At 42.9% G+C, this 27,413-nt stretch overlaps 1 protein-coding gene across 12 annotated transcripts in view; it reads right to left on the bottom strand.

Annotated features, from left to right (window-relative positions):
* The window catches only part of BCAS3 (BCAS3 microtubule associated cell migration factor), a 553,048-nt gene that overhangs the window by 63,641 nt on the left and 461,994 nt on the right, over window positions 1-27,413 (bottom strand). For 4 of the 12 annotated variants that reach the window (XM_045525584.1, XM_045525588.1, XM_045525586.1 and 1 more), the window contains one exon: window positions 11,689-11,736. The exons of the other annotated variants lie outside the window; for them this stretch is intronic. In XM_045525584.1, coding sequence (XP_045381540.1) covers window positions 11,689-11,736 — 48 coding nt within the window. The remainder of the gene's footprint in view (window positions 1-11,688; window positions 11,737-27,413) is intronic. 12 annotated transcript variants of the gene reach the window in all.

Here is a 27,413-nt window from a genome sequence, read left to right as displayed (position 1 = left end):
CTGCTCTGTCCTGGGCTAGTGACGATGGCAGGAAGATGTGGAGCAGAGGCCTTTTAAAAGCCTGGCAATGAAATGCACAAATCAATCAAATACCTGGGGGAAAACAGCTAAATACAGTATAATGGCTATAATATATAAATATATTAAATTTAGAGAGACAACATTACTCTTTTTTTGTTTTTGGATTAAGCCAAAAAGCATGAACACTACTCTTTAGAACCATAAAATTTTTAAGAAAACAAAGCAGTGAATGTGTATGCTACACCTATCTCAGAAGTGTATGAGTCTCCCAAACTCTGATGGTGTCATCAGGGTGTGAAATGAAAGGAACTCTGGATCACACAGCAGCAGTTTCTCAAAAGGACTGGCGGTGGGTGGCTGGAGTTAGCTTCTTGCACAAATCAATCAAATACATGAGGGATTCCTTAGAGGGAAAACAGCCAAACATAATTTAAGTTGAAACTGTTAATTTAATAAACCTAAATGGCAGGAATCGTTGTCCATTGCCCTGAGGAATCCAGCACAGCACACATAGTCGCGCACATCAGCCTGCGTAGATGCAGGACTGAGAAGGGGACACACCACACAGAGGGCGTGGGTTTCCTTGGTGAAGAACACGCCTCTTCATTCTATTGATTTTCTCCTTCCCCTCTCCTCTCTCCCTCCTTTCTTCCTTTCATCAGACACAAATTATGCGATATATACAAATTATAAAATCACATCTTCTGTTGCTCTTAGAATGACATCTTAGGCTTTCCTTCAAAAATATATCTCCCATTAGGCACATGTTTACTAAGCACCTGCTATATATTAGACACTGTTCTGGGCACTGGAGAATTACAAATGGAAAGGCAAAGTTCTTGCCCTCAAGAAGTTCAGTGCAACAGAGAGGCAGATAGGTAGACAATGGGACACCAGCCATGGGCCCCTCTGGGCTTAGCAAGGAGAGAAGGAGAAAGCTGTGCAAAGGTGTGGCTCCTTGAGGCAAACCTTGGAGGAGAAGCAGGTGGCGTGTGGAAGCAGATGGAAGGGAAGAGCAGATGAGGTGAGGGGGATGGAAGGGGACATCTTAGGGACGAGTAGGAGCAAAGGCATGGGGGCATGAGACAGGGGTCATTTGGCCCAGTCAGAATCCAGGACCCACATGGGGGAGCATTGAGGGGTGAGGCTGCAGAGTCCTCAAAGCCAGGGAGGACACAGCACGACACCATGGAGTTCACTGGTTCTGCCACTAACGAGTGACGTTGTTCTGCTTCTTCCTCGGGCTTCTTTGCCCTCTGGGAAGCAGAGGGGAGAGCAACAGCACCAAGGCTGAGGGGTAGGTCTGAGGCTGTTCCACAGGCCCTCCTGCGCCTCAGAACAGGAACCGCACGCCGCGGGAATGCTTGGGGAGAGGAGTCAAGGCGTTTTCCAGGCAAACTCTTCCTGAGATGGGCGAAGAGGAGTCCCAGCATCAGACAAATGCAGTTACTGCTAATGGCATTCAAATCTGGAATTCCCTCTGGTGGCTGAAATCAACATTTCTCACAAAGGAGACCTGGACAAGTATGATCTGTAAAGAGCATTATCCACTCCCTGTGCACAATTTATTGGGCCAGAACATCAAGTTAGCAAGCCGAAATAATTAAACATTAGGCCAGCTGTTTTAGGCAATTAGGTAACATTTTTCATTTAGGAGACCACACAACAGAGAGGAGAGAATCTGGAGATAAGACCTGTGTTTTGATTTACTAAGTCTCTGGTGCAGATAAAGCTCAGCTCTTTGGAACCCTTCAGGCAATTACTATTTCAGGCTTGGCAAGAACTTGAGTCTGAAAGTAACTCTTGGGCTTGTCTTGGCAAGACTCAAAGTCACTGTAGTTGTAAGGTTGTCCCAGGGAGAAGGGAAAGTCAGTGGCAAGAGGAAGCCAGGAGCCGTAGAGCCATTAGGAGGGCTGTTGTTGCAGGCTCGGAGCTCAAAAGGTGCCAAATTCAGTCCTCCCACAACATGTTCTTAGAGAGGGAATGTGGTCAGACGGTGAAGGCCCAGGCCTGCTAGTCGGGATTCTGTGGTTCCCTTGCTGGCATCTGTTCTTGTCAGTTCTGTGGGCACTGCTTACACTCCCTGCCTTAGTATCTTTTCCTGTAACAGAAGATGACTGCGAGCTCTTATGTTTGGGGGAGCAAAGGAAAGAGGTGTGACTGGCAGGTTGCTAAATGGTGCTGGCTTCGTACAAAAGGGGGAGAAGGGGATATGGACATCAGAAGACCAGAACTTTAATCTTCCTGCCATGAACTGACAAAGTGACTCCGCAAGTCAATTCCCCTGTGTGGGCCTCGTGTTCCATAGCATTAAACGGGGGAGTTGGACTAGGCTAGATGATCTCTAAGGCCCCTTCTAGTTCTGACATTCTACTATTCTAAGATGCCAAAGACGATAAATTGTTAGGCTGCAGGCAAGTAAGATTTTCTTTGAATGGAAAAGAGAAACAGCCTGTGTGCTGCCAGCTGACTTCCCCCACAAGGCTCTGGAGCCAGCACTAAGTATGGGGCCGGGAGAGCGGGGCCGTCCGAGGAGACAGCGGGCCCGCGTGTGGTCACTGGCTCTGCTGTATTGAAACATCTCTTGCTTGAGCTCTTCCACTTAATTGGGAGCTTGCCTTTCCAGTTGTGTATTTTTATCCTGTGCCCTGGAACCCAAACCATTAGGTTTGTAGCCAAAGGCTGCTTCTTGTTTAATCGTTAACTGCCTCAGCACTGCGGAGCTCCACCACAGCCGGAAAGTCCTCATCCAGATGCTGCACCTCTTCAGCAAGCAGGACTCGAGGGAGGATGCTGAGCTGGACTGGAGTCCAAGTTCTGTCCTCCAACTTTGGAAATAAATCCCCTACATTGTCTGGCCCACACAAATCCCAGTTCAGCCAGGCCTCTCCTGTGGGGTTATTCTGGTAACAAAATGCTTGAGATCAGCAATTCTTTTCTACTCTTACCCACTCTCAGAGAGGAGCCAACTGGGCTATTCCTTAGGCTCCACTTTCTGTGTCTGAAATGTGGTTGAAAACTAATATTCCAGATGTTTCCTCATATTTTAAGTGGAACCACAGATTAAGCTTCCTATAGGAAGGCAGTATGGCACAGTGGAAGGAGGACGGTCTTTGGAGTCCGACAGGCGTTTAAATTGTGGCTCCACCCTTTATAGCTTGAAAAAGTATTGATTCTTTGAACCTTGGCTTCCTTTCCTAGTGAAATAACAGCATATGCTTTTTCTACCTGGCAGTAACCTCTAAGAATCCAAAGCCTGTCTGTTTTGCTCATCACTATGTAATCTAAACCTAACAAAGAGTAGGTTTCTCAATTAATGCTACTGAGTTGGTGACTTGAAACCTCACAGGATTTTGAGATCAATCAGATTAAAGATGGGAAGTGTCTAACCTTGTATTTGGCACTTGGAAAGTGTTTATTCACTAATCTGTAGTGCTTCAAGACACATTTCTACCTGAGTGAAGTGGATGCTCAAAGAGGAATCCAAGTCCTTGGTTATGCCCATTTAAGTTATGATGAGGCCGTCTTATGGGGGAAAGGACAGGCATTTAGAAAGATCTTTGATTTGGGGGTATTTTCCAACAGAATCAGTACTGACCCTGAAGCTAATGCTGAAGCTGACTCTCTGGCAATAGAAAAAGAAGCCAATCAGATACAAAGCCACTGATGTCACCGATGGTGGTAGGAGGTCCCTCAGTAATACCAATGGCTTCCTGGCCTTAGGGTCTTCCAAGGAGATTCACAAAACTAGACCCAGGCATGGAAATCAGATTCTCGAGGGCCCCTGGTACACTAGACTATTGTTCCAGGACAGAAGCAACTCAGATCAAAATGGTGAGTGGGATTTTCCTTGCATTGGCCACAATACATATGTTTGTTCAAGAAAAAAAAGTTGGAGCAAGATGACATGAACGTCTGTTGCTAAAGAAAAGCCTGTTTGTGCCAGCCACAGTGGCAAGATTGTTCAGGGAGTTCATCCTGAAAGTCCAATTACTCCAACAGCATGGCCAAGGTCAGTGTCAATTTGCGGTGTGCCAACCACTCCAGCCACCTCAGTACCAGATGGGAATTACACAGGGTATCTGCCTTTTGGGAGAACTGGCATCCTCTAGACCTGTTAGCCCATCCAGGCTGACAGCACCTTTCTCCTCGCTCCCTTCCACTTCCTTGGCAGACCTGTCTAATAGATGCCTCTACAGATAGCAAATAACCACAACATGCAGAATCCTCTCTTTATTGAGAGTTGGATCCACTGTTACCTAGGGGGTGAATCAGAGAGAATGCTGTGACTTGGCAAAGGGCTAGCACCTCTTAATGAAGACCTAGGGCCCACACTTTAGGAGCAAGAGATCAAAAGTTTCTCTCCTCCTGCTTTGCCTCTAACAGCTCACCCAGAACACACAAGAATCTACAGAAGTACAGGCCTGATGAGGCTGGGATGGGGAAGTCACCTAGTTACCTTACACTTGACTTAAAAATGTATCTTTTCAACACAGGAAGCCAAGTTTCCTTCTGCCCTATATTTTAGGGTGATTTAAGAGCAACAAATTATCTCATAAGTTTTCCAAGCAGCCTAGAAATTAGTCCACACTAATTTCTCCAAATAGTGAATAACATCTCCTAATATGGATTTAGAAAACAAATATCCAAATTTTTCATAAACCGAACAGCCTGAATAGAGATCTCAACTTTGGAGTGTGCTGTGACGGCTGTAACTCCATCAACTGCAGCAAGATCCAAGCTTGGAGCGGTGCCACCACATGGAATCTCTCGTCTCTGATGAGGTTAGTTACAAAATTTTCCAAAAGAAAGTTGATTTTTAAATCAGTATCTTAAGGTAAATCTATATGTGCTGATATGGAAAGCAAGTTAGGCTCTCTGTATATTATGATCTCAAATAAGAAAAAAAGGAGCGATACACATATATCATATTTATATATACTTGCACAGTATATGTGAACATAATAATAAAAAAAATAGCGCTTACATAGCATTTACTCCCAAGCAGTATTTTTTATGGGGTGGGTGGCAGTATTTTAAGTGTCCTGCACATATTAACTCATAGAATTCTCCCAAGAACCCTAGGATGAAGGTATACTATTTTATGCATGAAGAAACTGAGGCACAGAGAGATGAAATAACTTGCCCAAGGTGACACAGTTATTAAGAAACAGAGCTGGGATCTGAAGTTGAAGTGGACTGCTCCAGGGTCTAAGTCCTTACCTCCTGAGCTAAACTGCCACTAATGTCGTAGAAGAGCCTCACAAGCTTATTTTATTTTATTTTATTTATTTATTTTTAAGTAACAGGGTCTCACTTTGTTGCCTGGGCTAGAGTACAGTGATGTGATCACAGTTTACTGCAGCCTCGAACTCCTGCGCTCAAGCAATTCTCTTGCCTCAGCCTCCCAAGTAGCTGGGACTACAGATGTGTACCACCATGCCCAGCTAATTTTTTAATTTTTTTTTAGAACTGGGGTCTTGCTATGTTGTCCAGGCTGGTATTGAACTCCTGGGCTCAAGGTGTCCTCCTGTCTCAGCCTCCCAAAGCACATTTAAGCCATTTAGAACATAATCTGCCCTCTTCTGCATCCTACCTGCCTTCCAGTTCCCTCCTCCTACATACACAGGCAAACAGGATTCATAGTCCTTTTTCTACTACAGTTTTTACCACTCTAATGATTATACATCAGTCTCTAGAACTAGACTGGGGGCTCTTGGGGGCAGGGCCCAGAGGCCTGTTCCTCCTCTAATTTTTGGTTCACAGCTTGGCTCAATATCTGGGCTCCGGGGGAAATATTAGTTTCCGAGAGATGATTCATATGCAGGCTAGAGACTTGAGAGTTCTTTAGATGGTCTCATTTCAGATTATGCAAAAGATTCTTCACAATAGGGGTTAGTGGGCCAAAGAGATGGAAGCCCATATGCATAAAAGAATAGCAGGGAGAAAGGGTTGGAAAGATGGAAGCTAGAGGAAGGAAGAGATATGACCTCCTTGATCCATTCACCCAGAAAACTCAGGGCAATTGCCACTGATTCATTAACCTCTAAATTCTTACATGTATTATTAAATATTATTAACCATATGGAAGACAATGACTAATTCCTGCCACATGGCTGGATATGGCTTCCTTATTAAGGAAACATAAGGTGGTAGCCCAAATGCTATAGTTCTTTTTTTATCTTATTTGTTTTCTTTCTTGCACAATGCTGTAATTTTTAAAAGGAAAACTGATTTAAGCATAAGCCTTTCCCTTAATTTTACACATTCATCTTTAACCACATTTGCTAGCCTTTGTGGCTTCTTTAAACAAATCGCTGCTTGACTTCATGGGCTTCCTCTCACAAAGGTGTGCTATTCATGGGAGGCTCCTGGCCTCCCTCTTGTTGTGCTGTCCTTCCCCCTCAAGCCAAAACCCATGAACAGGCCACTACCTTTCCACAGTGGCTATTCCACAGTCCCAGTGCACCTGGGGTCATCTCTCCAGCTCTAGACTTGGCTGAGAGCGCTTTACGTATGTGTGTGTTTTCCTTGGGAAGGAGAATGTACTTCAGGAAAGGAGGCAACAGCTGAGATGGAATCTGTTCTTTTTCAGGGAAAACAAACAAATGAAAATATTCTTTCATGCTATGATGAAGCTGGAAAGCAGGAGGCACGCGAGGCAGGGAAGTCTCAGGGTCACACCGCCATGCCCAAACCTCTCTGAGGTCCACTTCGGGTCCATAGTTATGCCCCTTTAAGTGGTTCCCTGCTTCCTGTTCTGCAAAAGGCGATTTGGGGAGCAATGCAATACCGTTTAGAGCTCAAGCGTGCCCACATCAGTTCCCTCAACAAATTGACACTACCTCTCCACTCGTTATCCTGGAAGCAATGCGGAGGGGAAAAGGAGACTCTGGGTATCTCTTCCATCTTGAAAATTTTGAGAGATGTTTGCACATCAGTAGAGAATTATCTAATTCCTTTATAAGCATCCTCACACAGGCTAAGGTTCTTTTTTTCCTATCACTAGACCAAAGGAGCATTACTCATTACTCCTTGTGGGGGAAAAAAAAATTAACCCTTGTTTGGGTCAAGAGTCATGGACTCCAGAAGGAAAGAGGATTCCATGCTGAAAACGCTCCAGGGATGGGACAGACAGGTCCTCAGAGTCTCTGCTGGGGCAGACCACATGGCTGCACAGAGGAGACACATATAATCTTCTCCCAACCTACTTACACTTCGGTACGTAAACTTTATAAGTATAATGTTGGCAGATTCCAGTGCATAAAAAAGTAGCTCAAAAAACTCAAACCATAAATAATGCCAAGTAATAAAGAAGGTGAATGTTTCTGTTATTAGATTCTTTCATTGTATAAATCTGTTTAATAAGCTGGCTAGGAATCACTGATAGAAAACAGACTTAGTATGGTGTTACAGACCAATCCCTTCTAAAAGGCCAGTATGGGAACTCATGCCAAGTTATATTTTTCTGTTCTTAACCAATGCAACTTAAAATGTAATTGTTGTTTCCTTGCTCAAAAATGGAAAATGTCTTATGAGGCTGTGTTTGGCAGGGGAAGGCATGCTTGGTGTCACAGGGCGCTCCCTCCCGCCTTCCCTTAACCACCTCTCCCTTCCCCTTGCTCTCTGCAGACTCATCCTTTCAAGGCACTTTACATATTTATAGAGCACGCTGCCTTTTGTCTTACTCACTGAGAGGGGCAGGGGTCTGTGTATGACTCCCGCTTTTTTTAGAGTGCTATTTCTCAACATTTACACGCATGTGTTTAGAAAAATCCCTCCAAATATCCTCCTTTGACTCGAGATCCATGTCAACCACTTTGGCTAGAGAAATCCAGTGAACACTAGAGGGGGCGGTGAGGGGGATGTGATGGGATGGAGGCGGAACGGAATGGAGGTCTCTGGGGTCACATTCATCCTCCAACACTAGGGTTTCTAAGGCTTGTTGATGTTTTTCTGGGGTTGGTTACTATCATCATGATGGGCTGTAAAATGAAATGCTATAAACTAGCTGAAGGCTTGAGTAGAAATATTTGCCAAATGGCATAAACAACAACACCGGGAGTCTCCACACACTCAGCCACGCTCACAGGGCTTGGCCAGTTGTGCCCACACTGCTGTTTACAGCACTGTGATGCATAAACTCCATCGCCTGGCTACTCTAGTTTCTGACCCGAATTCCCAGGTCCCTTTTTAGGAAGCCCACACACATCTCTCTCACAAGAGTTTGCTAAATAGATAAAACAAATGGTAATTGGATGAAACAGATTATCTATCTGCTCAATTTAATTAGTGCTTGGAAAACTTGAGTCTCGATATTATTTAGAGTTCCTCATATAACATCGTGCTACATCTGCAACCACGTATCAGATGTTTTGCTATGCATTTTACATAGGTCAGATGGAAGTGTCTAATTGAAGATATTATAAAAAATTAAAAGTTTGAACTAAATGCTTTTATTCTGATTATTTTCTTGAGTTGGCCATAAAGTCCTTACTCAGGAATGTGACCCCTTCTAGAACACTTGGGAAAAAGTAATTCAATATAGAGCACTGGGACATGAAATTAGTTAGAGGCCTCTCTACAGTTTCTCAGATTTATGTAGTTCCCTTTATTTCTGAATATTAATTTATTTTGGCAAAATCCCATCGAGGAAGATCAGGATCATTCCTATTTTACACAGATAGATACCAAACATAGGTGGTGACATTTAAAAGGGACCGCTTACATGTTGGCTAGAGGCTAATGAATATTATTCAACACTCACAGCTGTGGTAAATGCAGTGGGAGAAAGAAAGGCTGGGTTAGGCTCTTTCCCAATACTGCGCTGAAAGAACTCGAGTAAAACTCTAGTGAACTCTAGTATAAGTAGTGGAGGGAATGGGAAAAACTACAAGTGGTATTCTTTGTCCCCCAAAAAGTAAAGTAAAACCTGGCAGAAAAGTTTCCTTCTGGGGAGCAGTCCCAGAGGAGGCCTGCAGCTGGGGTGGGCTGCGGTGCACTCCTGGTCACAGTGGGCGTGGAAACCCACGCTCTGCAAGTGCCAGCTCAAGCCTAGCACTGTCCCTCCATTTCTCATTCTGTGGCCTGTGGAGAAGGAAGTAAAAGAAAACCACAAGGACTCAGTGGGAATGACTCTGATCAACACTGATAGACCTTTGACAGAATCACGGAAGCTGGGGAAACTGGCCCAGAGGCTCTAATGCCAAAGTGGCCAAGAGACCCCGAGCTGCTCCTAGGAAGATGTGATGCCGGGAAAATCAACAGTTAGAAATAATCATTTCACTTAAGCCTGGGGAAAACTCCAAAGTTCCATTAAGGAATGACTAATAATAGGGATTAAAAGGTAATAGTATCTATGGACTTACTTTCAAAGAAATGTTTTAACAAAAAGAGCTTAATGAATTATATTTAAAAATTAATATTTGGTGATAGTATCTTTGTTCCACTTCTTAAGGTGAATTTTGTTTTCATTTAAAGACAAAGTCTGCTATTCTCTAATTAGTACATTTAAGCCTGAAGTCTGGGTAACAAGTAGTTACAACCAAACCACCAGTATAGTGCCAAAGTACTTTAATTGTAAGCAAAGTGTCCATAAGGAAATAAAAACAGCACATCCAACAATAGAAAGTTCCACGTATACGTTAACTTCATGTGATCTTTACAAGTCAGCTGCAGAGATTCTGAGGGCCGTACCAAGATCACACAGCTGCTAAGAAGTGACACCAGGACCAGGACTCAGGTGTACCACATTTTTTATACACCACTGCTTTTCCACATACAGGATTTGGGGCTTTGTTTGAAAACTGGGTATTTGGGGCTCCCTATATGAGAAGTCACCCAGAACTCTGGTTTAGGGCATTAAGGTAGACTCGGGGGATAAGCCTCAGGGCCAAATTCAGTGAAACAAGGAGGAAGCACAGATGATGCCAAGGATTACCTCTTGTTTCTGTTGCACAATGACCTTCCACCAGAGGATCAAGACAGGGAAAATAACAACAAACACAGCCATCATTCTCAATCACCTTCTACGAGCTAGCAACTCTTCTAAGCACACGTTACCTCATTTGATCCTTACCACAATTCAGTGTGTAAGGTATTATGGATGTTTAACAGATGAGGAGAGGGTTTAAGGAACTTGCTCAAGTTTACACAGTAAAGTGGCAAACAATGGATTTGAACCCAGGTTTGTCAATCTTTCGAAGACTGTGCTCTTTCTAGAACATCAGCCTTTTCTTCCAACTGGGCTCGGCGCCGCTTTTGGCTCACTGCCTCACTTGGCAGGGTGAGTGGTGCTCTGCTGCATTCGCATTCCTCACACTATTCTGAGTAGAAAGGAAACTGTGAACCCAACTGAGCAGCTGAATCACAGGTTCAATTGAGTATTGATTATCCACTGGGGTCATCTGGCAACCCAACAGATGTTTCTCCATTCATTGACTAAGGCCAGTATTCCATCTTCAGGGGAATGGGGCCCTACAAAAATGGTAATCCTCCTAAGAAAGGTCACATCTACCTGCTACTTTTATCCCAATATGAATAAAAACTTTAAAAAAAGATCGGGAAGGAAAATAGAATTCAAGGGTATGAGGCAACTGGAAGAGACATGTTGGAAGTTCAATATGCTATGGAAGTGACCACCTGTGTCAGGTAAATTGAGGCATGTACAGAGTTCTATGAAAGTCCAGAGGAGATGGAACTAACCCTCCCCCCCCACCACCACCACTGTCTTCCTTTTCTTCCTTTCGGGGGGAAATATAGTCAGATAAGGCTTCCTAGACAGGGTGACGTGTCAAGTCTTACAGTGTGAGTGGGAATGGAAAAAATGAGAGTGAGAAGGGCATTCTAGGCATCAAATAGTACGACTAACATGGGTAACTACAAGAGATCTGGTGACACGGAAACAAAATTCAGGGCAGCAAGTTGTCAGAGCTGTGGATATAGAGGCAGGCAGATGCCGGGCCAAGAAAAGGCTTTGTAGACCATGCTAAGAAGCTTGCTTTTCTACTGCAGGCAAATGGAGCCTCTGAAAGATTTTAGTCAGGGAAGTGACATGGCCAAAGCACCAGTGTCACGGGACAGATAAGTGGAAGCTGAAGTGAAGGCAGAAGACCAGATAATTATGACAGTGAGGCCTTGAGTTAGGTAGTGGTAATAGGAATGAAAAGGAGAAAGGACAGATTTGAGAACTACTTAGAGGGAAAAAAATCAGTAGGAATTGGTGATTTCTTTGTGTGGAAAGCGAGAGAGAAGGAGGCAGCCGTGAGGATGACTCCCACGTGTCTAGTTTTGTCGACAGGGTGGATGGAGGCATTGCCAGTTCAGATAGGGATTCAGAAAAGAACACACTGGGATTGCTGGGGGTGGAGGAAGGTTAGAATGGGTTAGATGCCTACTCTCCATCCATCCATCCAACAAATACTACTGAACACCTACTAGGCGTCAGGCTCAGAAATTGGTGGAGTCACAGAGATGACTTTTCAGCCTCTGCTTTCCAGGAGCTTACAATCCAGGAGGAGGTCAGAAATGTTAGCAGAAAACTACAGCACAGTGTGAAAAGTGCCCAATACAGACGGAACGAAAGGGGATGGGGAGACACCAATTCTGCCTCAAGCCATGCAGAGCCAGAAATAGGCATTGGAGGAGAGGGTGCACACTGACATGTACCTGTGTCCTCTTCCTGTGGGCTGGTCGCTCCCCACTGTTCCCACTCCCCTAAAAAGAAGTCAAGGGCAGTAATGAGAAATGACAGCAGGAGGAGAAAGCGCCAAAGTACAATTAACAACAGGTGGTAAGTCTGTCAGTTCAGATCACCATCCTGGAAGTTGAGCAGAGAAGGAGTGGAATCTAGACCGGTGCTCAAACTCTATTAAACCTACAGCACTAATTGCTCAGTGAAGCCGACGTGTTCCTGCTCACTCACTGGATGTTTCTCTGACAGTTCAGAAGTTCCAGGCTGCTGCTGTGTCTCCAAACGTAAGTGCTTCTTTACATTTTTTCCCCACTCTCACAGATGAGGGACTAATTTTTCTCGTTTTAGGCAGCTCAGAAGATGCCCACAGACTGGGCCTTCTGCAGCAGTATGTAGCTCTGGCTCCCCATAAATCCTCTTCATTTTGTCTCAGTAAGATGGCATTCAAATATTATCTGAAAAATCAATACTATCCCCAGCTGTGCTGTATCAGCAGAGCCACTCAGTGCCCAGGACGATGGCTGCAGTGTTCGATGATCCATCTCGGAGGTCCCACCACCTGGCAAGGCCTTGCCCTCGAGGGCCAGTCTGAAAGGTGGGGTAGAGAGCTCATCACAAGTTGGGCTGCCTCAACTATCCTTTGCTTTGAATATCCTAGAACCACAGATGGCACTGGAAGGGGCCTTACAGATGGTCTTCTCTCTTGAAGCCCTAATTTTATGAAAAAGAAACTTAAGTGATCTAGACTCTAGATCCCCTATGGCCAGAACTGTTCCATGTCACTGCCTTTGTCTACAAAGTTTGAACTACTACAGGATTCTCTTAGATAAAAACACATGCAGGAGCCGTAGCTGATGCTATAAATGAAGGACCAGATAAAGTAAGGTTGTCTTTTCTCTCAAAGCTGAAATAAATACATGAATTCTAGAATCCTGTCACTTACCAATGTAACAAACTCCTTACGTCTTAGTTTTCTTAGCAATAAAGTGAGAGTGATAATGATACGGACCTTTCGAGTCTGTTTTGAGGATTAAATAAGATACCCTAGCGCTCTAGGTAAGGAGACTATCTAATATTAGTATAAGAAAACTCTGTACCTTAATTTCCAGTTTTTAATTCATAACAAAGAAGAAGTCCATTCCTCAAGAATCTAAAAATGACCATAGTAAGAAAGCAGAAAAATTTGCATTTCATTATTGGAATGGTGTGGTTAGCGTGTTGAAGATTCTATTAGATGGTACCAATTTTCACATTAAGTGGACATGAGTTATTGCTGAATACTTGAAGCTCTCTCTGGAGAATAAGACATCATAGCCACATAAATGGCATAGTCAGATCCCATGGTGTATTCTGATGTGACATTAAGAGACAAGATGGGAAAAGTCAAGTAATACACCAGAGAGAACAAGAGAAGCCTGGGAGTGGGGGAGGGGAAATTCTGGCTCTTTCTTCTGGCAGGGCGAGAGTGGGATGAGGAAGTGGTAATGTGCTGGCTATATGTGCAGAGAATCCCAAGTTTTCCTGACACCGGCTGACAGAACTAGCCTCTCCCCAGCCAGACACTGGGTCCTGGCTGATGGGAATAAGAGCCTAAAGAGGCCTATTCATTTAATTCCAGAGATGATCTGACTTCTTTTTCATCTATATGAAAATATGCATAGATTTGTGAGGGGGGTGGAAAGGGTACAGATTTTTCACACTGTAAAGAAATTATTTCTTTCTGCTGAAAGGTGAAGTTGTAATCCCATTCAGAGGTTACCAAACTTGGGACCACAGGCCTTCAAGAGATCCATGAATAGAATTCAGGTGGTCTGTGAACTTGGATGGGGGAAAAAAAAAATCACACCTGTATTTTTGCTAACTTCTAGCTCAAATTTAGCACTTACATCAATTATGAATGTAGCCAAAAAACAGTTGTTGGCAGTACCTGTGACTGTTGCCAATAGAAACCAGTATTTTCATTGCACATTACTATTGTTGCAATTTACACCAGGGATTGGGAAACTTTTTCTGAAAGGGGCCAGATGGCAAATTTTTAGCCTTTGAGGGCATATGATCTCTACCCAATTTTGCTGTTGCAGCATGAAAGCAGACATGCACAATACGTAAATGATTGAGTATGGCTGTGTTCGAATAAAACTTTATTTACAAAAACAGTCTGTGGATTGTAGTTTGCTGACCCCCGGTGTACACACATTATGACTTCGAAATTATAGTAGTGATTAGTTCTATTATTTAATATGCTAAAAACAGGTACATATATTACTATAGCATAAATGTGTGGGCATTTAAAATATTTTAATAATTATGTTCCTACACATTTTATTTTATTCATTTGAAAATATTCCAAGAAAGGGTCCATAGGCTTTACCAGATTGCCAAGAGCCAGTGGCACAAAGATTAAGGTGTCTTGTCATAGATAACATCATAGATAACATCATAGAAAATGTGCTTGTTTACAAATGACTCCTGGGCAGAGGCTATAAGATAGAGGGAAGAGGAAAGCTGAAGAAACAAAATCAGAGTGGTAGAAAACATTGTCAACTAAAGCTAAATCAGATATGAAATAAAAACCTCTCTGGACTTTCCATGGCAGTTGACAGGAGGAAAGGAATTCTTTTCCCTATTTTCAGCAACTGTACAGAGTTCTGCATTTTGTACATTTTTTCTCTTGTAGCTTAAGAGCACTCACTCTTCTCAGCTTGCCTTCTGTGTCATTACTTCTTGCTGCCACGCAGTTTTCCAGAGTTTACAATGAAACCTTTTACTTAAGCACAATAGGTTTAAGTAGCCCAAATTAAAACTTGCCTCATTGGCTGGACACAGTGGCTCATTCCTGTAATCCCAGCACTCTGAGAGGCTGAGGCTCGAGGATTGCTTGAGCTCAGGAGTTAGAGACCAGCCTGACCAAGGGTGAGATCCATCTGTCTCTACTAAAAATAGAAAAAAAACGAGCTGGGTGAGGTGGTGCGTGTCTGTTGTCCCAGCTATTCAGAAGGCTGAGGCAGGAGGATCACTTGAGCCCAGGAGTTTGAGGTTGCAGTGAGCTATGATGATGCCATTGCACTCTACCTGGGGTGACAGAGGGAGACTCTGTCTCAAAGAAAACAACAACAACAACAAAAACAAACAAGCAAAAAAACCAAACCAAAAACAAAAACAAAACTTGCCTTACTGATGCTTTCCGTCCCCAAATGTCACCTGAATAATGCCTTCTTTGGGAGCAAGTTTTCTCTTTAGAAACCTGAAGTTGAAGGGGTCAGGGGAGTTACAGGGGAGGAGGGTGGGCAGGGGACACAGGCTTCTCTGTGCCTGATCAAGGTCAAAGCTCTACAAAAATATCCTTAGGGTCTTGGGACAGTAAAACCAACTGGGACTACATGTGACAAGTGACATCTTTCTCATAGAAGACTGGCTGTTTTGTCCTTTACATATAAGCTGTGTTTACTTCTAATAATGTAACAGCAAAATATAATGTGAGTAGAAAGCACCTTCTGCTTAGTATTGTACTAAACAGCTCTGGGTTACATTTACAATTTTAATAAACTGATTTGTCAAAACTGTCAGAATCAAGGGAGATCATCTGGATACCAGATGAACAAAAATATCTGTAATTATAAGTTGTCCGTTTTTCTCTTTCATCTTCTATATATGTATCTGTGAGCAGCCACATATTTTCATGCACATACATACACATAAATTTTAAATCATTTTTAAAAACCTGTCATAATAGAATTCAGGAAAATAGAAAATACAGTTCTCCTGGGATAGCAGTGGGACTAGAAAGTTTAGCTGCACTCCCCATCTCAGGACCAACATCCTTTTGTTGAACTATGCTGTCAGAGCCAAAACATTTCAGTTGCATTACCACCTGCATTTTTCCTAATCCCTGCTGATCAGTCACTTGCTGTGTAACCACAGGCAAGTAACTAAACCTCTCTGGCTCTGTGATAGCTGTGTGTGAAACAAACATTTTGATACATGTTAATTGCCCCACAGAAATAGCACAAGTATTAATGAGATTCTTTTGATAAAGAACCCCAAGCCGTCTAAAGAATGCTATGAAATTGCCATGTGTTGTCATGAATTAATGCAAATATCTTACCCCAAGTTTACTCAGAATCCTATCTTTGCAATGTAAGTTTCAAATTATGACATGTGACTACTTTCAACTAGAAGGCCACCCTCCTTCGTTTGAGGGCACTGAACTGTGTTGCCAGAGAAGGGTGAGAGGCGTGAGTGGAAAGATGGAAGATGCAGCCTGAGCCACAGAAACTGAAGCAGCGTGGGTGCCCCCTTATAGGACTGGGGACATCCCCTCTGGGGCCTGCATTTTGGCTCCATTTTGGAAGTAGCTTGGAAAGGCAGTGGGCCTTTTCAATGATTTTTTTCATCATTATTCTCAGGATAGAGAATTTGAGCTAGAGAATCCACTCACATGGAGAATGGGGATGCTGAACAGAGCCCATGTTCACACGGACACAAAGATCAGGGCATGTGGGAGAGTTTCATTTTATTTCACTTTTATTTTAAGATTGATAAGGACTTCAGTCTCTAGATGAGGCTAGCTGGGGATGAGGCTTTGGTGGGGAGGTATAGGGAGATAGTTGATTTTTAAGCCTGACATTCTAAATGACCCCTGATGGGTTAAGGGCTGCAGCGAGTGTCTCTGTGGCAATTTTCCAGCCCTGCTACACACCAGGCATAAAGTGTGCTGGGAAGTACAATTTACTGGAGTATTTTGCTGATGTCCAGGGCTGTGTCTTTGGTGAGTGAGAAGAATCTGTCAATCTAAGTAAGACTTGTGTCCTTTTCAAAGCAGAAATGGATACAGATATAGAATGATGATGGTGAAAATGACCTTAGAAACCTGCTAGGATAGGCTCCTTAACTTTCTGGGGAAGAAAGCTAAGGTCCGGAGATGGCTAGTGACTTACTGAAGGCTCCACAGTGAGCTACTGATGAAACTGAAAGGGGGACCCAAGTTAGTCACTTGACTGCTAGCCCATTTTGCTGTGACAAAATGCTGACCAATGGCCCTTTGATACTATTCTCTCTGTACAATTTAGAAAGCATTTTTTAAGGGATGAAATCCCTTAATAGAAGAAAAACATTTCACTTCAGAGAAAAGTAGAATGTGCTACTAACAATGGATAAAATCAAAAACATTTTGGAGAGCCTGGCCATTGGGCAGAAGTTATTCTCAGAGTGAACACAAACATCTGTACTTTTTCTAGATTCCCTAATTCCACCCTCTTTGCCAGAGTCAGCTCGCCTTATTGTAACTCTGCCTGTCAACCACTGGGGACCCACATCACACCGACCTCCTTTCTAGCAAGGACACCTGGGCTTGGCTTTCTCTGTAGCCACTCTCCTTTGCTTATTCCCACAGGGGTCTAGGTCCCTGCCGACTGCTGCTTTAATCATTTGTTAATTTGCTTAAACATCTGGTCAAATTTTGGAAATAATCTGAACAGGAAGGTTTATGCTAACTTCTCTGGGATGTTGAGAGTTTCCACATGCCCTTCTCTGCGCCCCCCATACACACCCCACCCGCTAGACCTCTAGACAGTCCAAGCCAATAAAGTCAAGGAATATGACTTTGGCTCCTATCTCTCTCAGTTGTTCTTTAGGTTCCTTAAACTTAGTATGTTCCAGAGTAAACATATCTTCTCTCCTCCACCCCCACCCTCTTTCTCTATGAACGGTGCTGCTTTCTACTCAGCTGTGAAGCCAGAACTTGAGTGTCATTGTAGACTGCCACCTCTTCATTACATTCCGGATCCCATACACCATCGACCCTCACATTCCGGACCACCTCCCCATTCCCACTACCACTGCCTTACTCCAGGCATCCTTCACTGCTCACTTAGACTAATTCAGTTAGTACCTGATGATTTTCCTGGATCCAGCCTCACCCCACTTCAATCCATTTTCCAGACTGTAGTCAAAGTGGTGTTTCTGAAACACATCTGATCATATTACCTTGATTAAAATTCCAGGGGGCTCCCCAAAGCCTTCAGGCTCTCTACCATGGTACCCAATATCTCATCTCCTACAACTCCAAGCATAAGATGCCCTATATCCTTGACCTCCTGGAATAAATGAAGTTCCCTGTCTGTGCTCTGTCCTCTCTTATCTATGGACTTTGTACATGTAGTTCCTTCTTCACTGCTGCCTGGCTAATTCCAACTTGTTCTTCAAGCCTTGGTTTAGTCAATGTCTCCAGGAAGCCACCTCTGGCACATGGTTGGTGCTTAAAAAATTTCTATTGAATAAATGAATACACCAAATAAAATGGTAGAAACATGTTCTAGTAAATACGTTTTTCCCTACAGAAATAGTAATAACTGCAGAAGAAAGAATACAGGCTAGGGACTGAGAACTTTGGCTGGAGATGATGTCAATATCATGTCTTGGGCAGAAGTGGCCTATTTCAGGTAACTTTGTCAGAAGCATCTTTTTCAAAAGGGAAATAGAATCCTAAAGAATAGTCTCTCCACAGAGGACCTGAAGTTTGGAACAATAATATTACTGCCTGCCTTGGAACCACCGGGTTCCATTAAACCCATTTGATGAGTCTTGGAACCATCAAATCGTAGTGATCATGTTATTTGCTTTCACTGATTTTACCAGCAACTGTCTCATCAAATTTTCATTAGGCTAACTCAAGGTAACCACTAGGAACTTGGAGAACACAAATGACCTCTGGGTAGAGGCTGTTTAACCTAATTGGCAGAATGAGGGAGTAGGGAGGCAGACATTTGTCTCACATGGTGAGGATATACATTTAGATTCTATGACCCTAAGAAGAAAATTTGGGAATATTTTTCTAAATATCACTGACAAAACAAAACTCAATTTCACAGAAGAAAAAGACACTTTTCATGCCCCTTTTGGGCTGATTCAGGAGCTGTCTGTGCAACTGTTACATTGGAAATTGTGATGATCTACAGAAATTTCAAATGGCAACAACAGACATCTCAACAAGACTAGTCTTTTGACTTGAGTGGTATCAGAAATAGGCTTCGCCATAACGAGGTAAAGAATTGAATACAAGAACCTTCATCTGGAAGGCACTGCCTTGGTTCTTGGTGGCAGCAATTTCACAGCAAAGGAGCTTCCTCCACAGAGACAGAGAGACAGCTACTCATCTGATAAAACCCTCTCAGCCTGTCCTTTGCCTTGGAGATAATGCTGGACATTGTTAGTCTCAGAGATAGGGGTTCTCTGCCCATTCTTCCCCCATCTCAGGAGCCAGACTGCTCTTTGGCAGAAGGCTCCAACGCCAACACCTCCTTGTGCCATCACCTGCTCCTTATAGACCATTTCACTAGAGAATGAAGTTTTAGGAAGGAAGAGACGCGTTGCTGAGTAGGCTACCTAGTAATCCAGTACAATCATTCAAGATGTTGTAACCCACTTAAAGGGAGTTCCCTGTCTAGACTGCCATTCCCAGGCAGCTTATTAGGGAGCATATACCCGAGCGTTCAGAGACAAGCCTTTGGGAAGCACATTCCCCTATCAAGACTTCATCACCCAGCAGGGGCTATTTAGAAGGTGATTCTCAGGTTGTTTCCTTCATAAAGTGACACCAAAATGTTCCTGGCAGCCATGGTGTTAAGTAGTGATGTCATCAAAGCCTTTGGTCTTCTGGGTGGAGGCAGTCTTTGTTTTCTGAATTACTAAGGTGCTGCATGTTTAACTGACCTGTCATACTGACAGCACCACAGGAGCAGACGGTACTGATCTAGGGGCAAAGACTTCGAAAGTAAGCAATGAACCAGAAGTCTCAAGAGAATCTAATCTGCCTTATGATGTTCAGAAAAGACTGATCTCATTCCAAAGACCAGCATCAAATACAGGCTAAATTCCAGCAACTGGGATTGGATGGAGCCTGCCTTATTGTGTTTAAGTGACAATACTGTTTTGAGAATCCTGACAAAGGGACAGGAGAATGGAACAGAAGAGTACCCAATGGGCTAAGGCACTTCTGCCACCCAGACTGGGCCTGAGAGTCAACTATGTTAACAACTCAAGGCCTTTCAAAGCCAGTTTGCCCAGCAACACCTGAAGCAGTGTATTAAAATAGCACTAGACAAAAGCTCTATTTCTTATTCCTCCTCAGGCTTCCTGAACTCATACAACCAGTGTGGAATTTTTTAATAACAAAAGGAATTCCAAATACCATGCTGTGGCTAGCATAACTCTGCTTGTTCCTTGTATGGCTTAATCAAATGTTTAAAGATACTTAGGATGGGTGATTCTTCCCAGGCTGGTGGGAAGTTCCTTGACCCTCAAATAAAGACGTAAAGGACCTGTGAGTGGGGGACATCACAGTACTACTACCTACCTGCCTGTGGGCCCAGAATAAAAACATAAGATACTACATTTCAAGTCTCTTTTCAAATATGCTAAATAACTTCACTATGAGTTTAACTGTAGTAGTACTTGCGATCTCTTCTAGACATTTATTGTCTTTTAAAATAACAACTTATTTTGGAGACTGGAAGATACACCAATGAAATGCTCTAATGTATTACTGAACTATATTTAACTACAGATCAACAACCTACTTTGCAGCAAAACGAGTTGCTACTCCCAGTAGATCTCTTGAATCTGCATGTAATGGAATTTAAGCATATGACCATATGCAGTTTCTCTATCACCCACCCCAGTCTTCTCTCATTCATATTTGACCACTGTTGATCCCTGGTCACATGGCAACTGCATGAGGGTTGTGACTTACATCTTAGAAATGCCTAGGTCCATACAGCTATCCCTCCTAAGTGACAGAATAAGACCTTTCTCTGCCTTCCTCTACAGGAATTCTCTGGGCCCTAGTAATCTCATCTCAGAAATGAACCAGGTTAAATGAGCAGTTCTTAATTTTTTCTCCATCTCAACATATCTGAGAGATATGTGGCTCTCCCATTAGTAAGAGTGGGAATGATTTTTAAATTGGGATGAGGAATGTTAAGAAAGAAGTTATCAGAATTTCTTGGATTAGAGGGGCAGGAGGGTTTTCCTCACCTATAAGTGAGATTTCCAACCTACAAGATTTCTAGTCTCCCTTCTAAATATGAAACTATGACTATCTCCACACCCATCCCCTAATTTTCCCTCCGTTTGTTCCCCAGTGAGGTTGGGGCCACATCTCTTTCAAAATTACATCAGTACAGTAACAATTTTTGCTAAGATATTGGTGGTCTCTCAGCCTGCTCACAGAATGTGGGTTCATATAAACTCTTCTGGTTGCCAAATTTCAGCAATAATTAGCATTTATACTTAGAGAAATCTTTATCAAAAATTTTATATATACCAAATAATGTATTTGCAAGAATAACCACCCCTCCCCCCTAAATAACCTTTTTCTGGCTTATATGAACATTGGTTGTTGCTTAAGTGTATATGATTTAAATGGAGATTTTTAAAGTTGAAGGGTTTAATTTTGCAAATATTCTGTATGTATTGATGAAAAACAAACATCCCAGGTAGATTTTTAAAAATGAAATTCACATACGTTGTTACTTGGATGACTCTCTGTAAGTGATAGTTTGCAAGGGTCTGGTAACTTGTTCTTCAAGTACAAATACTGGGTGCAAGAATAGGGGGGCCTCTGTATTCTCCCAACCTGGCCTTACCTACCTGATCCCTAAGCATACGGGACCTATCATTTCTTTTAAAATCAAACTAGGGGACTGTCTTTTCTCTTAATTCTCTGCAAAAATACCTGGGGGGGAAAAAAAGAAAGAAAAATACAAGAACTTCTGTGAGAACATTCAGTGGGAAGGGAGAAAAGTGGGGGTGGGGTGGGCTTGGAACTCATCTAAAGAAAACATTGGGGTGATCCTAGAATCCTATCCCCTGTAGGGGTGGGTGGGTGCCAAATTCTGCATTTCTCCTAAATGATCCCAGCAGCTGCAGCACGTTATATGTGGCAACTCTTCTAGGATCTCAAAGGGTTTTCAAAGTCATGCTGGCAGCTGCCTCCTGTCGCCCCACTCTATAATGATTGAACCTCTTGTTCCTTTTATAGAGTTGTTCTCTCCTAATAAAACACTAAATGCTGGTCTGAGCAACTGTTCCAGGATCACTAGATGCAATCCTCCCTCCTCGTTCCTCCTCACCGTACATGCCTTATATTTTCTATCACAACAGACCCCTGTGTAGACTGTTCTGTCACTGACTTCCGGCAGCAGAGGTATGCACACAGGCTTGAAAGTGTGCACATACAAACATCACGCAAGCACTATCAACCCCATTTCAACTGAACCTGAGCTCGACATCCATTTCTAGCTATTTTAAGAGCTGCTACTTTAAAACTGGGCAACCATCCTAAACACATGAAAGCATACGCGAAGCACAAACTGTCATAAATGAAGAACCGCAATTCATTGTGTCAGGAGTCTACAGAGGTGATACCTTCAAGCTGTTTGTCAGAATAAAAAGCTGTGACTTGTCAGCTTTTGGATGGGAAGCACTGCAAAACAAGGCATTCCCTCCCTCTGCCTGGAAAATATGAACCACATTTTAAAGGTGTGAACTCTTTCCAAACTTGAAAATGCAAATGGAAGCAACACCATACCAATCCAGGAATCAGCTACAAAAGGGTTCCGAGCTCATCTCAAATCCCACTATCCTCCCCAGTCGTAATCTGAGAGCTACAGAAAGAAGGCTCAATTCCCTTCCCCACATCAAGTACAGTAACATTTAAAAGCGGCCTTTATTTTTAAGGTTTCATGCCTACTTTATGTATAATTTATTTTTTTTATATTTCCATTTAAGACTGTGAGCTTCTCAAGAGTGGGAGCCTGGGTTATTCAGCCTTTTTTTTTTTTTTTTAAATCACCAAGAGCTAGCCAAGTGCTTGGTAGGTTGTAGTTCTTCATCAAATGCTCACTGAATAAACAAGTGAAACTTTAAAAACAAAATAGACTTGGCTTGTGGGTGCTTGGCTAAAATAGGCAAACTGTAAAAGTACCTTGACTACATTTATTCCCAAGATTTTGAAGGCTTTTTGCTGGTCCTTTAATGAGGAATTCCTATGTTCCTGAAATAATTCCATTTAAGTAATGGCCATTTGACTATGAAGGAAAAAACAGAAAGAAGCTTTAGGCTCTAATGGGTAGTAAGCAAATTAGAGGCACCAAAATTCTCTGTGCAGCTTTTCTTTATCTTAAGATCTCTCTAAGAGTATAAATTAAAATGCTGTAATTGGTGATCTAATATTTTAGCTCACATTAGTTTATTTTTTTTACTAAGTGCTAAGCACTTTATTTAAACTGATTTATTTTTCTATTGTGAACATTTAAAAATATATATAACCAGAGAGGAGCCCCATATACCCAGCACTAGCTTTAACAATTATCAATTAATTCATGGCCACACTTACTTCATCCATATACATTTGTTTTTAACTTAACGTTTTGTGACAATCAGACTTTTGCCTAGTGCTCCCCAATTAGATTATAATTACTACCAACTTCTTAGTTTTGAGAAACCTCCCACCCAGAAGGTGGAAGTTTTGAGCCAAAATAAGACATCTGATGTGGGTGCAGCTGCTTAAAATATGTCTTCATTAAAGTCAGATGAAGGAGATAAGCTCAGACTCGACCTCCAAAGGAACACAGTCAAAGTTTGCATTTTTTCTTTTAAGTATAAAAGTAGAACTCTTTCCACTACCACACTCCCTCCTGTGCTCCCTTCACTAACCGGAGTAAACATCCTAGTTTCTGAACAATTTAGTGAAGAGAGTGTCCCTAGACCTTTTGGTCATTAGCACTCACTTCAGTTTCCCAGTTTTTTTGCTCACCCTTTGAAGGAACCTGAAGGCAAGGACAGAGGGCAAAATAAACACTCAAACAAATTGATTCTAAGGAACAGACTTTTATACCTCTTTTCGTTTTTATGTCTTACGATGGTGCAAAAATGTTACTTACTCCCTAAACAGTTATTAGTCTCTGTAATGTAACATAGCAGATACCGTCTAAATCCTTTTAGCCTTCTCCCCCTTACTGGAAAGATCATCATTTTTTTTTTTATTTCAAAGTGGATTTAATAAAGAAAAGGAGTGCTGTTAAAGCAATACGTGAGGCTTTGACATTAAGCAGTGCAACCCTGCGGAGTCGGCAAGAACAGGGTCTCTAATCTCCAGTGATTTATAGAGGCTCTTCCTTCATCTCTGTACTTGGGGAGGGCCAAAAAGTTTAGAGACAGCCTGGCGTCCCTCTTACTCCACACCACTAACTCCTGCTGGCCAGTCTGCCTGCTAAAACTTTTAACTCTTTAGCTGCTGCTTGACAGCACAACCATTAAAGCCAGTTTATTTGCTTTTAGATGACAGAGTGGTTTCATATTGCAGTAATGTACGTGGAGGTAAACATCTATGTCTGATGTTGAGAAATTATAAGCAAAGAGCAAAAAGGAAGCTAAAAATCAAATCGAGGTCATTTGGAGACGTTTGGGAATGGTCAGAATAGAAGTCCCTTTCCATGGGTGAGTGAGAATCTACTGGGTCAGCACCCCCACCCCACCCCCACCACTTCGGGTGAGCCAGCTGAGTCATGGTGGCACATTCTCTCCCAAGTAATGCTTCGGACTTGGAAATATAACTCAAGGTCAAAGTCAAAGTTCCAGAATATGATTAGTAGGATCATACAACAATAAAAGTCTGAAACAAGTTGTTCTAATAAGTGAACTAAGGGGTGGGAAGGAAGGTGAGCTTGTACTGGGCCCTGCCCAGGAGGAAATGTGCATAGGTAGGGCTTGTGTGGTCCTTCCAGAATGGGACTGGCAATTTTAAACATTTTATTGGTTGATAGATAAATACTATGAGCATGTTTTTCATCCTACCCCCATATCCTCCAAAACCCAAATTTCTGTTCCAAGGCTCCCTTTAATACCAAGGTACCTACAAAACACCAGACCCCATCTGAGCCTAACCAGGATTTGGTGGTTCTCAGTACAGCACTTTCCCCCAGGGCTGGATACAATGCCTGTTGAGAGTATTGGCACGTGGGTGGTAGCTCCCTTCTAGGCATTTCTGCATTAAAAACTGTCAGGAAAAAACTTGGGTCCTCTGGTTGGTCATATTTTGTGGTTTCTGCAGATTTGGCTCCAGTCTCTATCAGTCAGACAAGGAAGCACTCCTCCTAAGCCACAGGGAATGAAGGAGAACTTAACCTTAGTCACGATCTTGGGCTGAACTTCATCTTTTAAAAGATCAGAGCACCACATTTGCTAACAAGGACTGATGGGATCTAAAGGAGAAAGTGCATGCTGATCTAAAGCTGGGGCAGTCTACAGCAGAGATGGCCCCGGGACAAAGCCCTTGTACTTGATAACCTTGGGACCTTGCTGCCTGGTCCACTCCTGACAGAGAAAGATACAGAGCCCTGCTTTAAGAGGCCTTCTGGAATCAAGCACACAGGTCAAGGAGTAAGACTGACAAAGATCAATACTGCATACTTCAGGGCTGGCAGATGGCAAGTCAAGGTCACAAAAATCACAACTGATAATAGCAACAGCAAGCAGTGAAAGACCTTATACTTTCCCTTTCCACAGCCCATGTAATGTCTTTGATTCAGAAGCTGGTTAAGAGCCTCATATGATGGAGGGGTTAGGGAAGGAACTGAGGTAGAGACGGGAAGGAACTGAGGTAGGGACAGGAAGAGACTTGCTCAAGAGCACACAGCCAGCTGGTGAGAAAGTTAGCATGAGGGCCCAGAGCTTCTGGCTCAGTGCATTACAGCTTGATGAAGAATAATAGTGGTTACAAGCTAGAGCTGTAGAGATATCAGACCCAAGTTCGAGTCCTGGTTCTTCCACATCTGTGGGCTCCTTGACAAGTTATTTAATCTCTTCAAGTTTCAGTTTACTGTTCTTAAAATAGGACTAATAATTGTACCTATCTAATGCTATGAAGATTACATGAGAGAATGAACAAAAAAAGCACTTAGAACAGTACCTGCCACATAGCTTGTACTGAACAAATGTTAATATTCTATTGCTGTTGTTATCACTGTTTTTTCTTCAGAAAATCAGGTGCTGGTCCCACTCAAGGGAAAGGAATAACAAGTGCACTCTTTTGGAGCAGCATGTGGCCCGCAAGCTGACTCCAGGCTGCTCTGAACCAATGCAGGATGGCAGACAGTTTTCCCCATCACAGCCCCCTGCCATATGCTTCCTTATTTCTGCTGCAGCATATACCACGGTTAGCTGTAATTTATCTCTAGACAGAGCTCTTTAGGAGTAAAGAGCGTGGCATTCTCCTAGTGGCCTATAAACATTTACTGAATGAGTAAGTGAATGAATGTATTTAAAGGGCCTAGAAAGCATTCTCTTTCTTCACTCTGGCCAGGATTTCTGCTGTTAGTGTCATTTGTCTAAATATGCTGCCTTCTCACTCTGGTAAGCCCAGGGCAGAGTTTAGAGACCAAACATATTTACAGTCCAACCTTCTCTGAAGGTGACACTCTCAAGGAGTCCCTGGGTTGCCCTGGTAGATGCCTTCACAAGGGTGTGAAGTGAGTATTTAACTGGCCCCTCCTAACAGCATTCCCACAGACCCTGGCACTCTGTTAGCACTCTCTGTTCGTGTGAAAATCCCTTTCTGTCATGTTACTTTTTGGTCCTGCACCAAGCAGCAACATGCTAACGTGAGAAAATCTGGAGAAACCCCTTCTAGGTCCAGTTGTCGGTGGCCTCCAGGGTCATAAACACCATGTGACATTCCTATCCTGCTGCCCGTTTACCGGGATCCCACTACCTGGAGCCCTTTCCACATGCCGGATTTGACCAGCACACGAGTGGGAAGCGACGTAACACAAATCCAGCAACTGCTGCTTTATCTGGTCATGATAACTTTCAAATGCAGATTCAGAGAATTTAGAAGCAAGGGGAAATGTATCACACTCCCCAGTAGTCAGGCTTACCAAGGGCCAGTTGCAAGGACCTACCCTTTGAACACTGCAAAGCAATCCCAGAGGAAGGTGTGTGTAGTTAAGCTACTTGTAGCAGTCTGTTGACTCACACCCACACACTGGGAACTCTTTGCAGAAAACTTCCTGCCCGTTGTTTCCTTTATAAAATGTTTCTGGTCAATGAGTAAAAAAGGTGTCACGATATTGACAGCCAAAGCCTGGTGCTGAGTTTAGGTCTGAGGTTTCACAAGGCAAACGCCAATATTCACTTAATTTTTTCTTTAAAGACAAGCTTCCCAAGTCTTGAAAATCAAAAAGCAATTGGTAGAGCTCTAGAATTTAGAGGACCAAAGATGATTCACCTAAAATAGGAACCAGAAATGGGAAGGAAGACGTAAAAAACAGGAGTCTCTGCTGTAGGCTCTTTACTTTTGGGAAACTGCAGATCCCCAGCTCCTAGCTCCTGGTCTCTTGTCTCCTGGATAAACATGCCTTATCGGCCACCCACAGTACTTCAGTTAGTAAAAGAGCTTAGGAATGTAAATCACACTGGAGTGAAGTGTGATCCTAATTTGCACTTAATCAAAGCCAATTAGAGGTACATTATTTACACAAAGCCCATGCATCTCAATTATGCCTAGTACAGCCCAAGACAGTTTTGAGTCCAGACCTTAATTCTGCTTAATTAGAGAAGTAAACATTTTCACTGAGTCAATCCTCTAGTCTAGTCTAGAGCCCACGGGTAACCCAAACCAAGCATGCAGAGCTTTTCACTT

Source organism: Lemur catta, chromosome 15, assembly GCF_020740605.2.
Source record: "Lemur catta isolate mLemCat1 chromosome 15, mLemCat1.pri, whole genome shotgun sequence".
Classification (NCBI taxonomy): domain Eukaryota; kingdom Metazoa; phylum Chordata; class Mammalia; order Primates; family Lemuridae; genus Lemur; species Lemur catta.
This window is presented reverse-complemented; position numbering and strand designations above follow the sequence as displayed.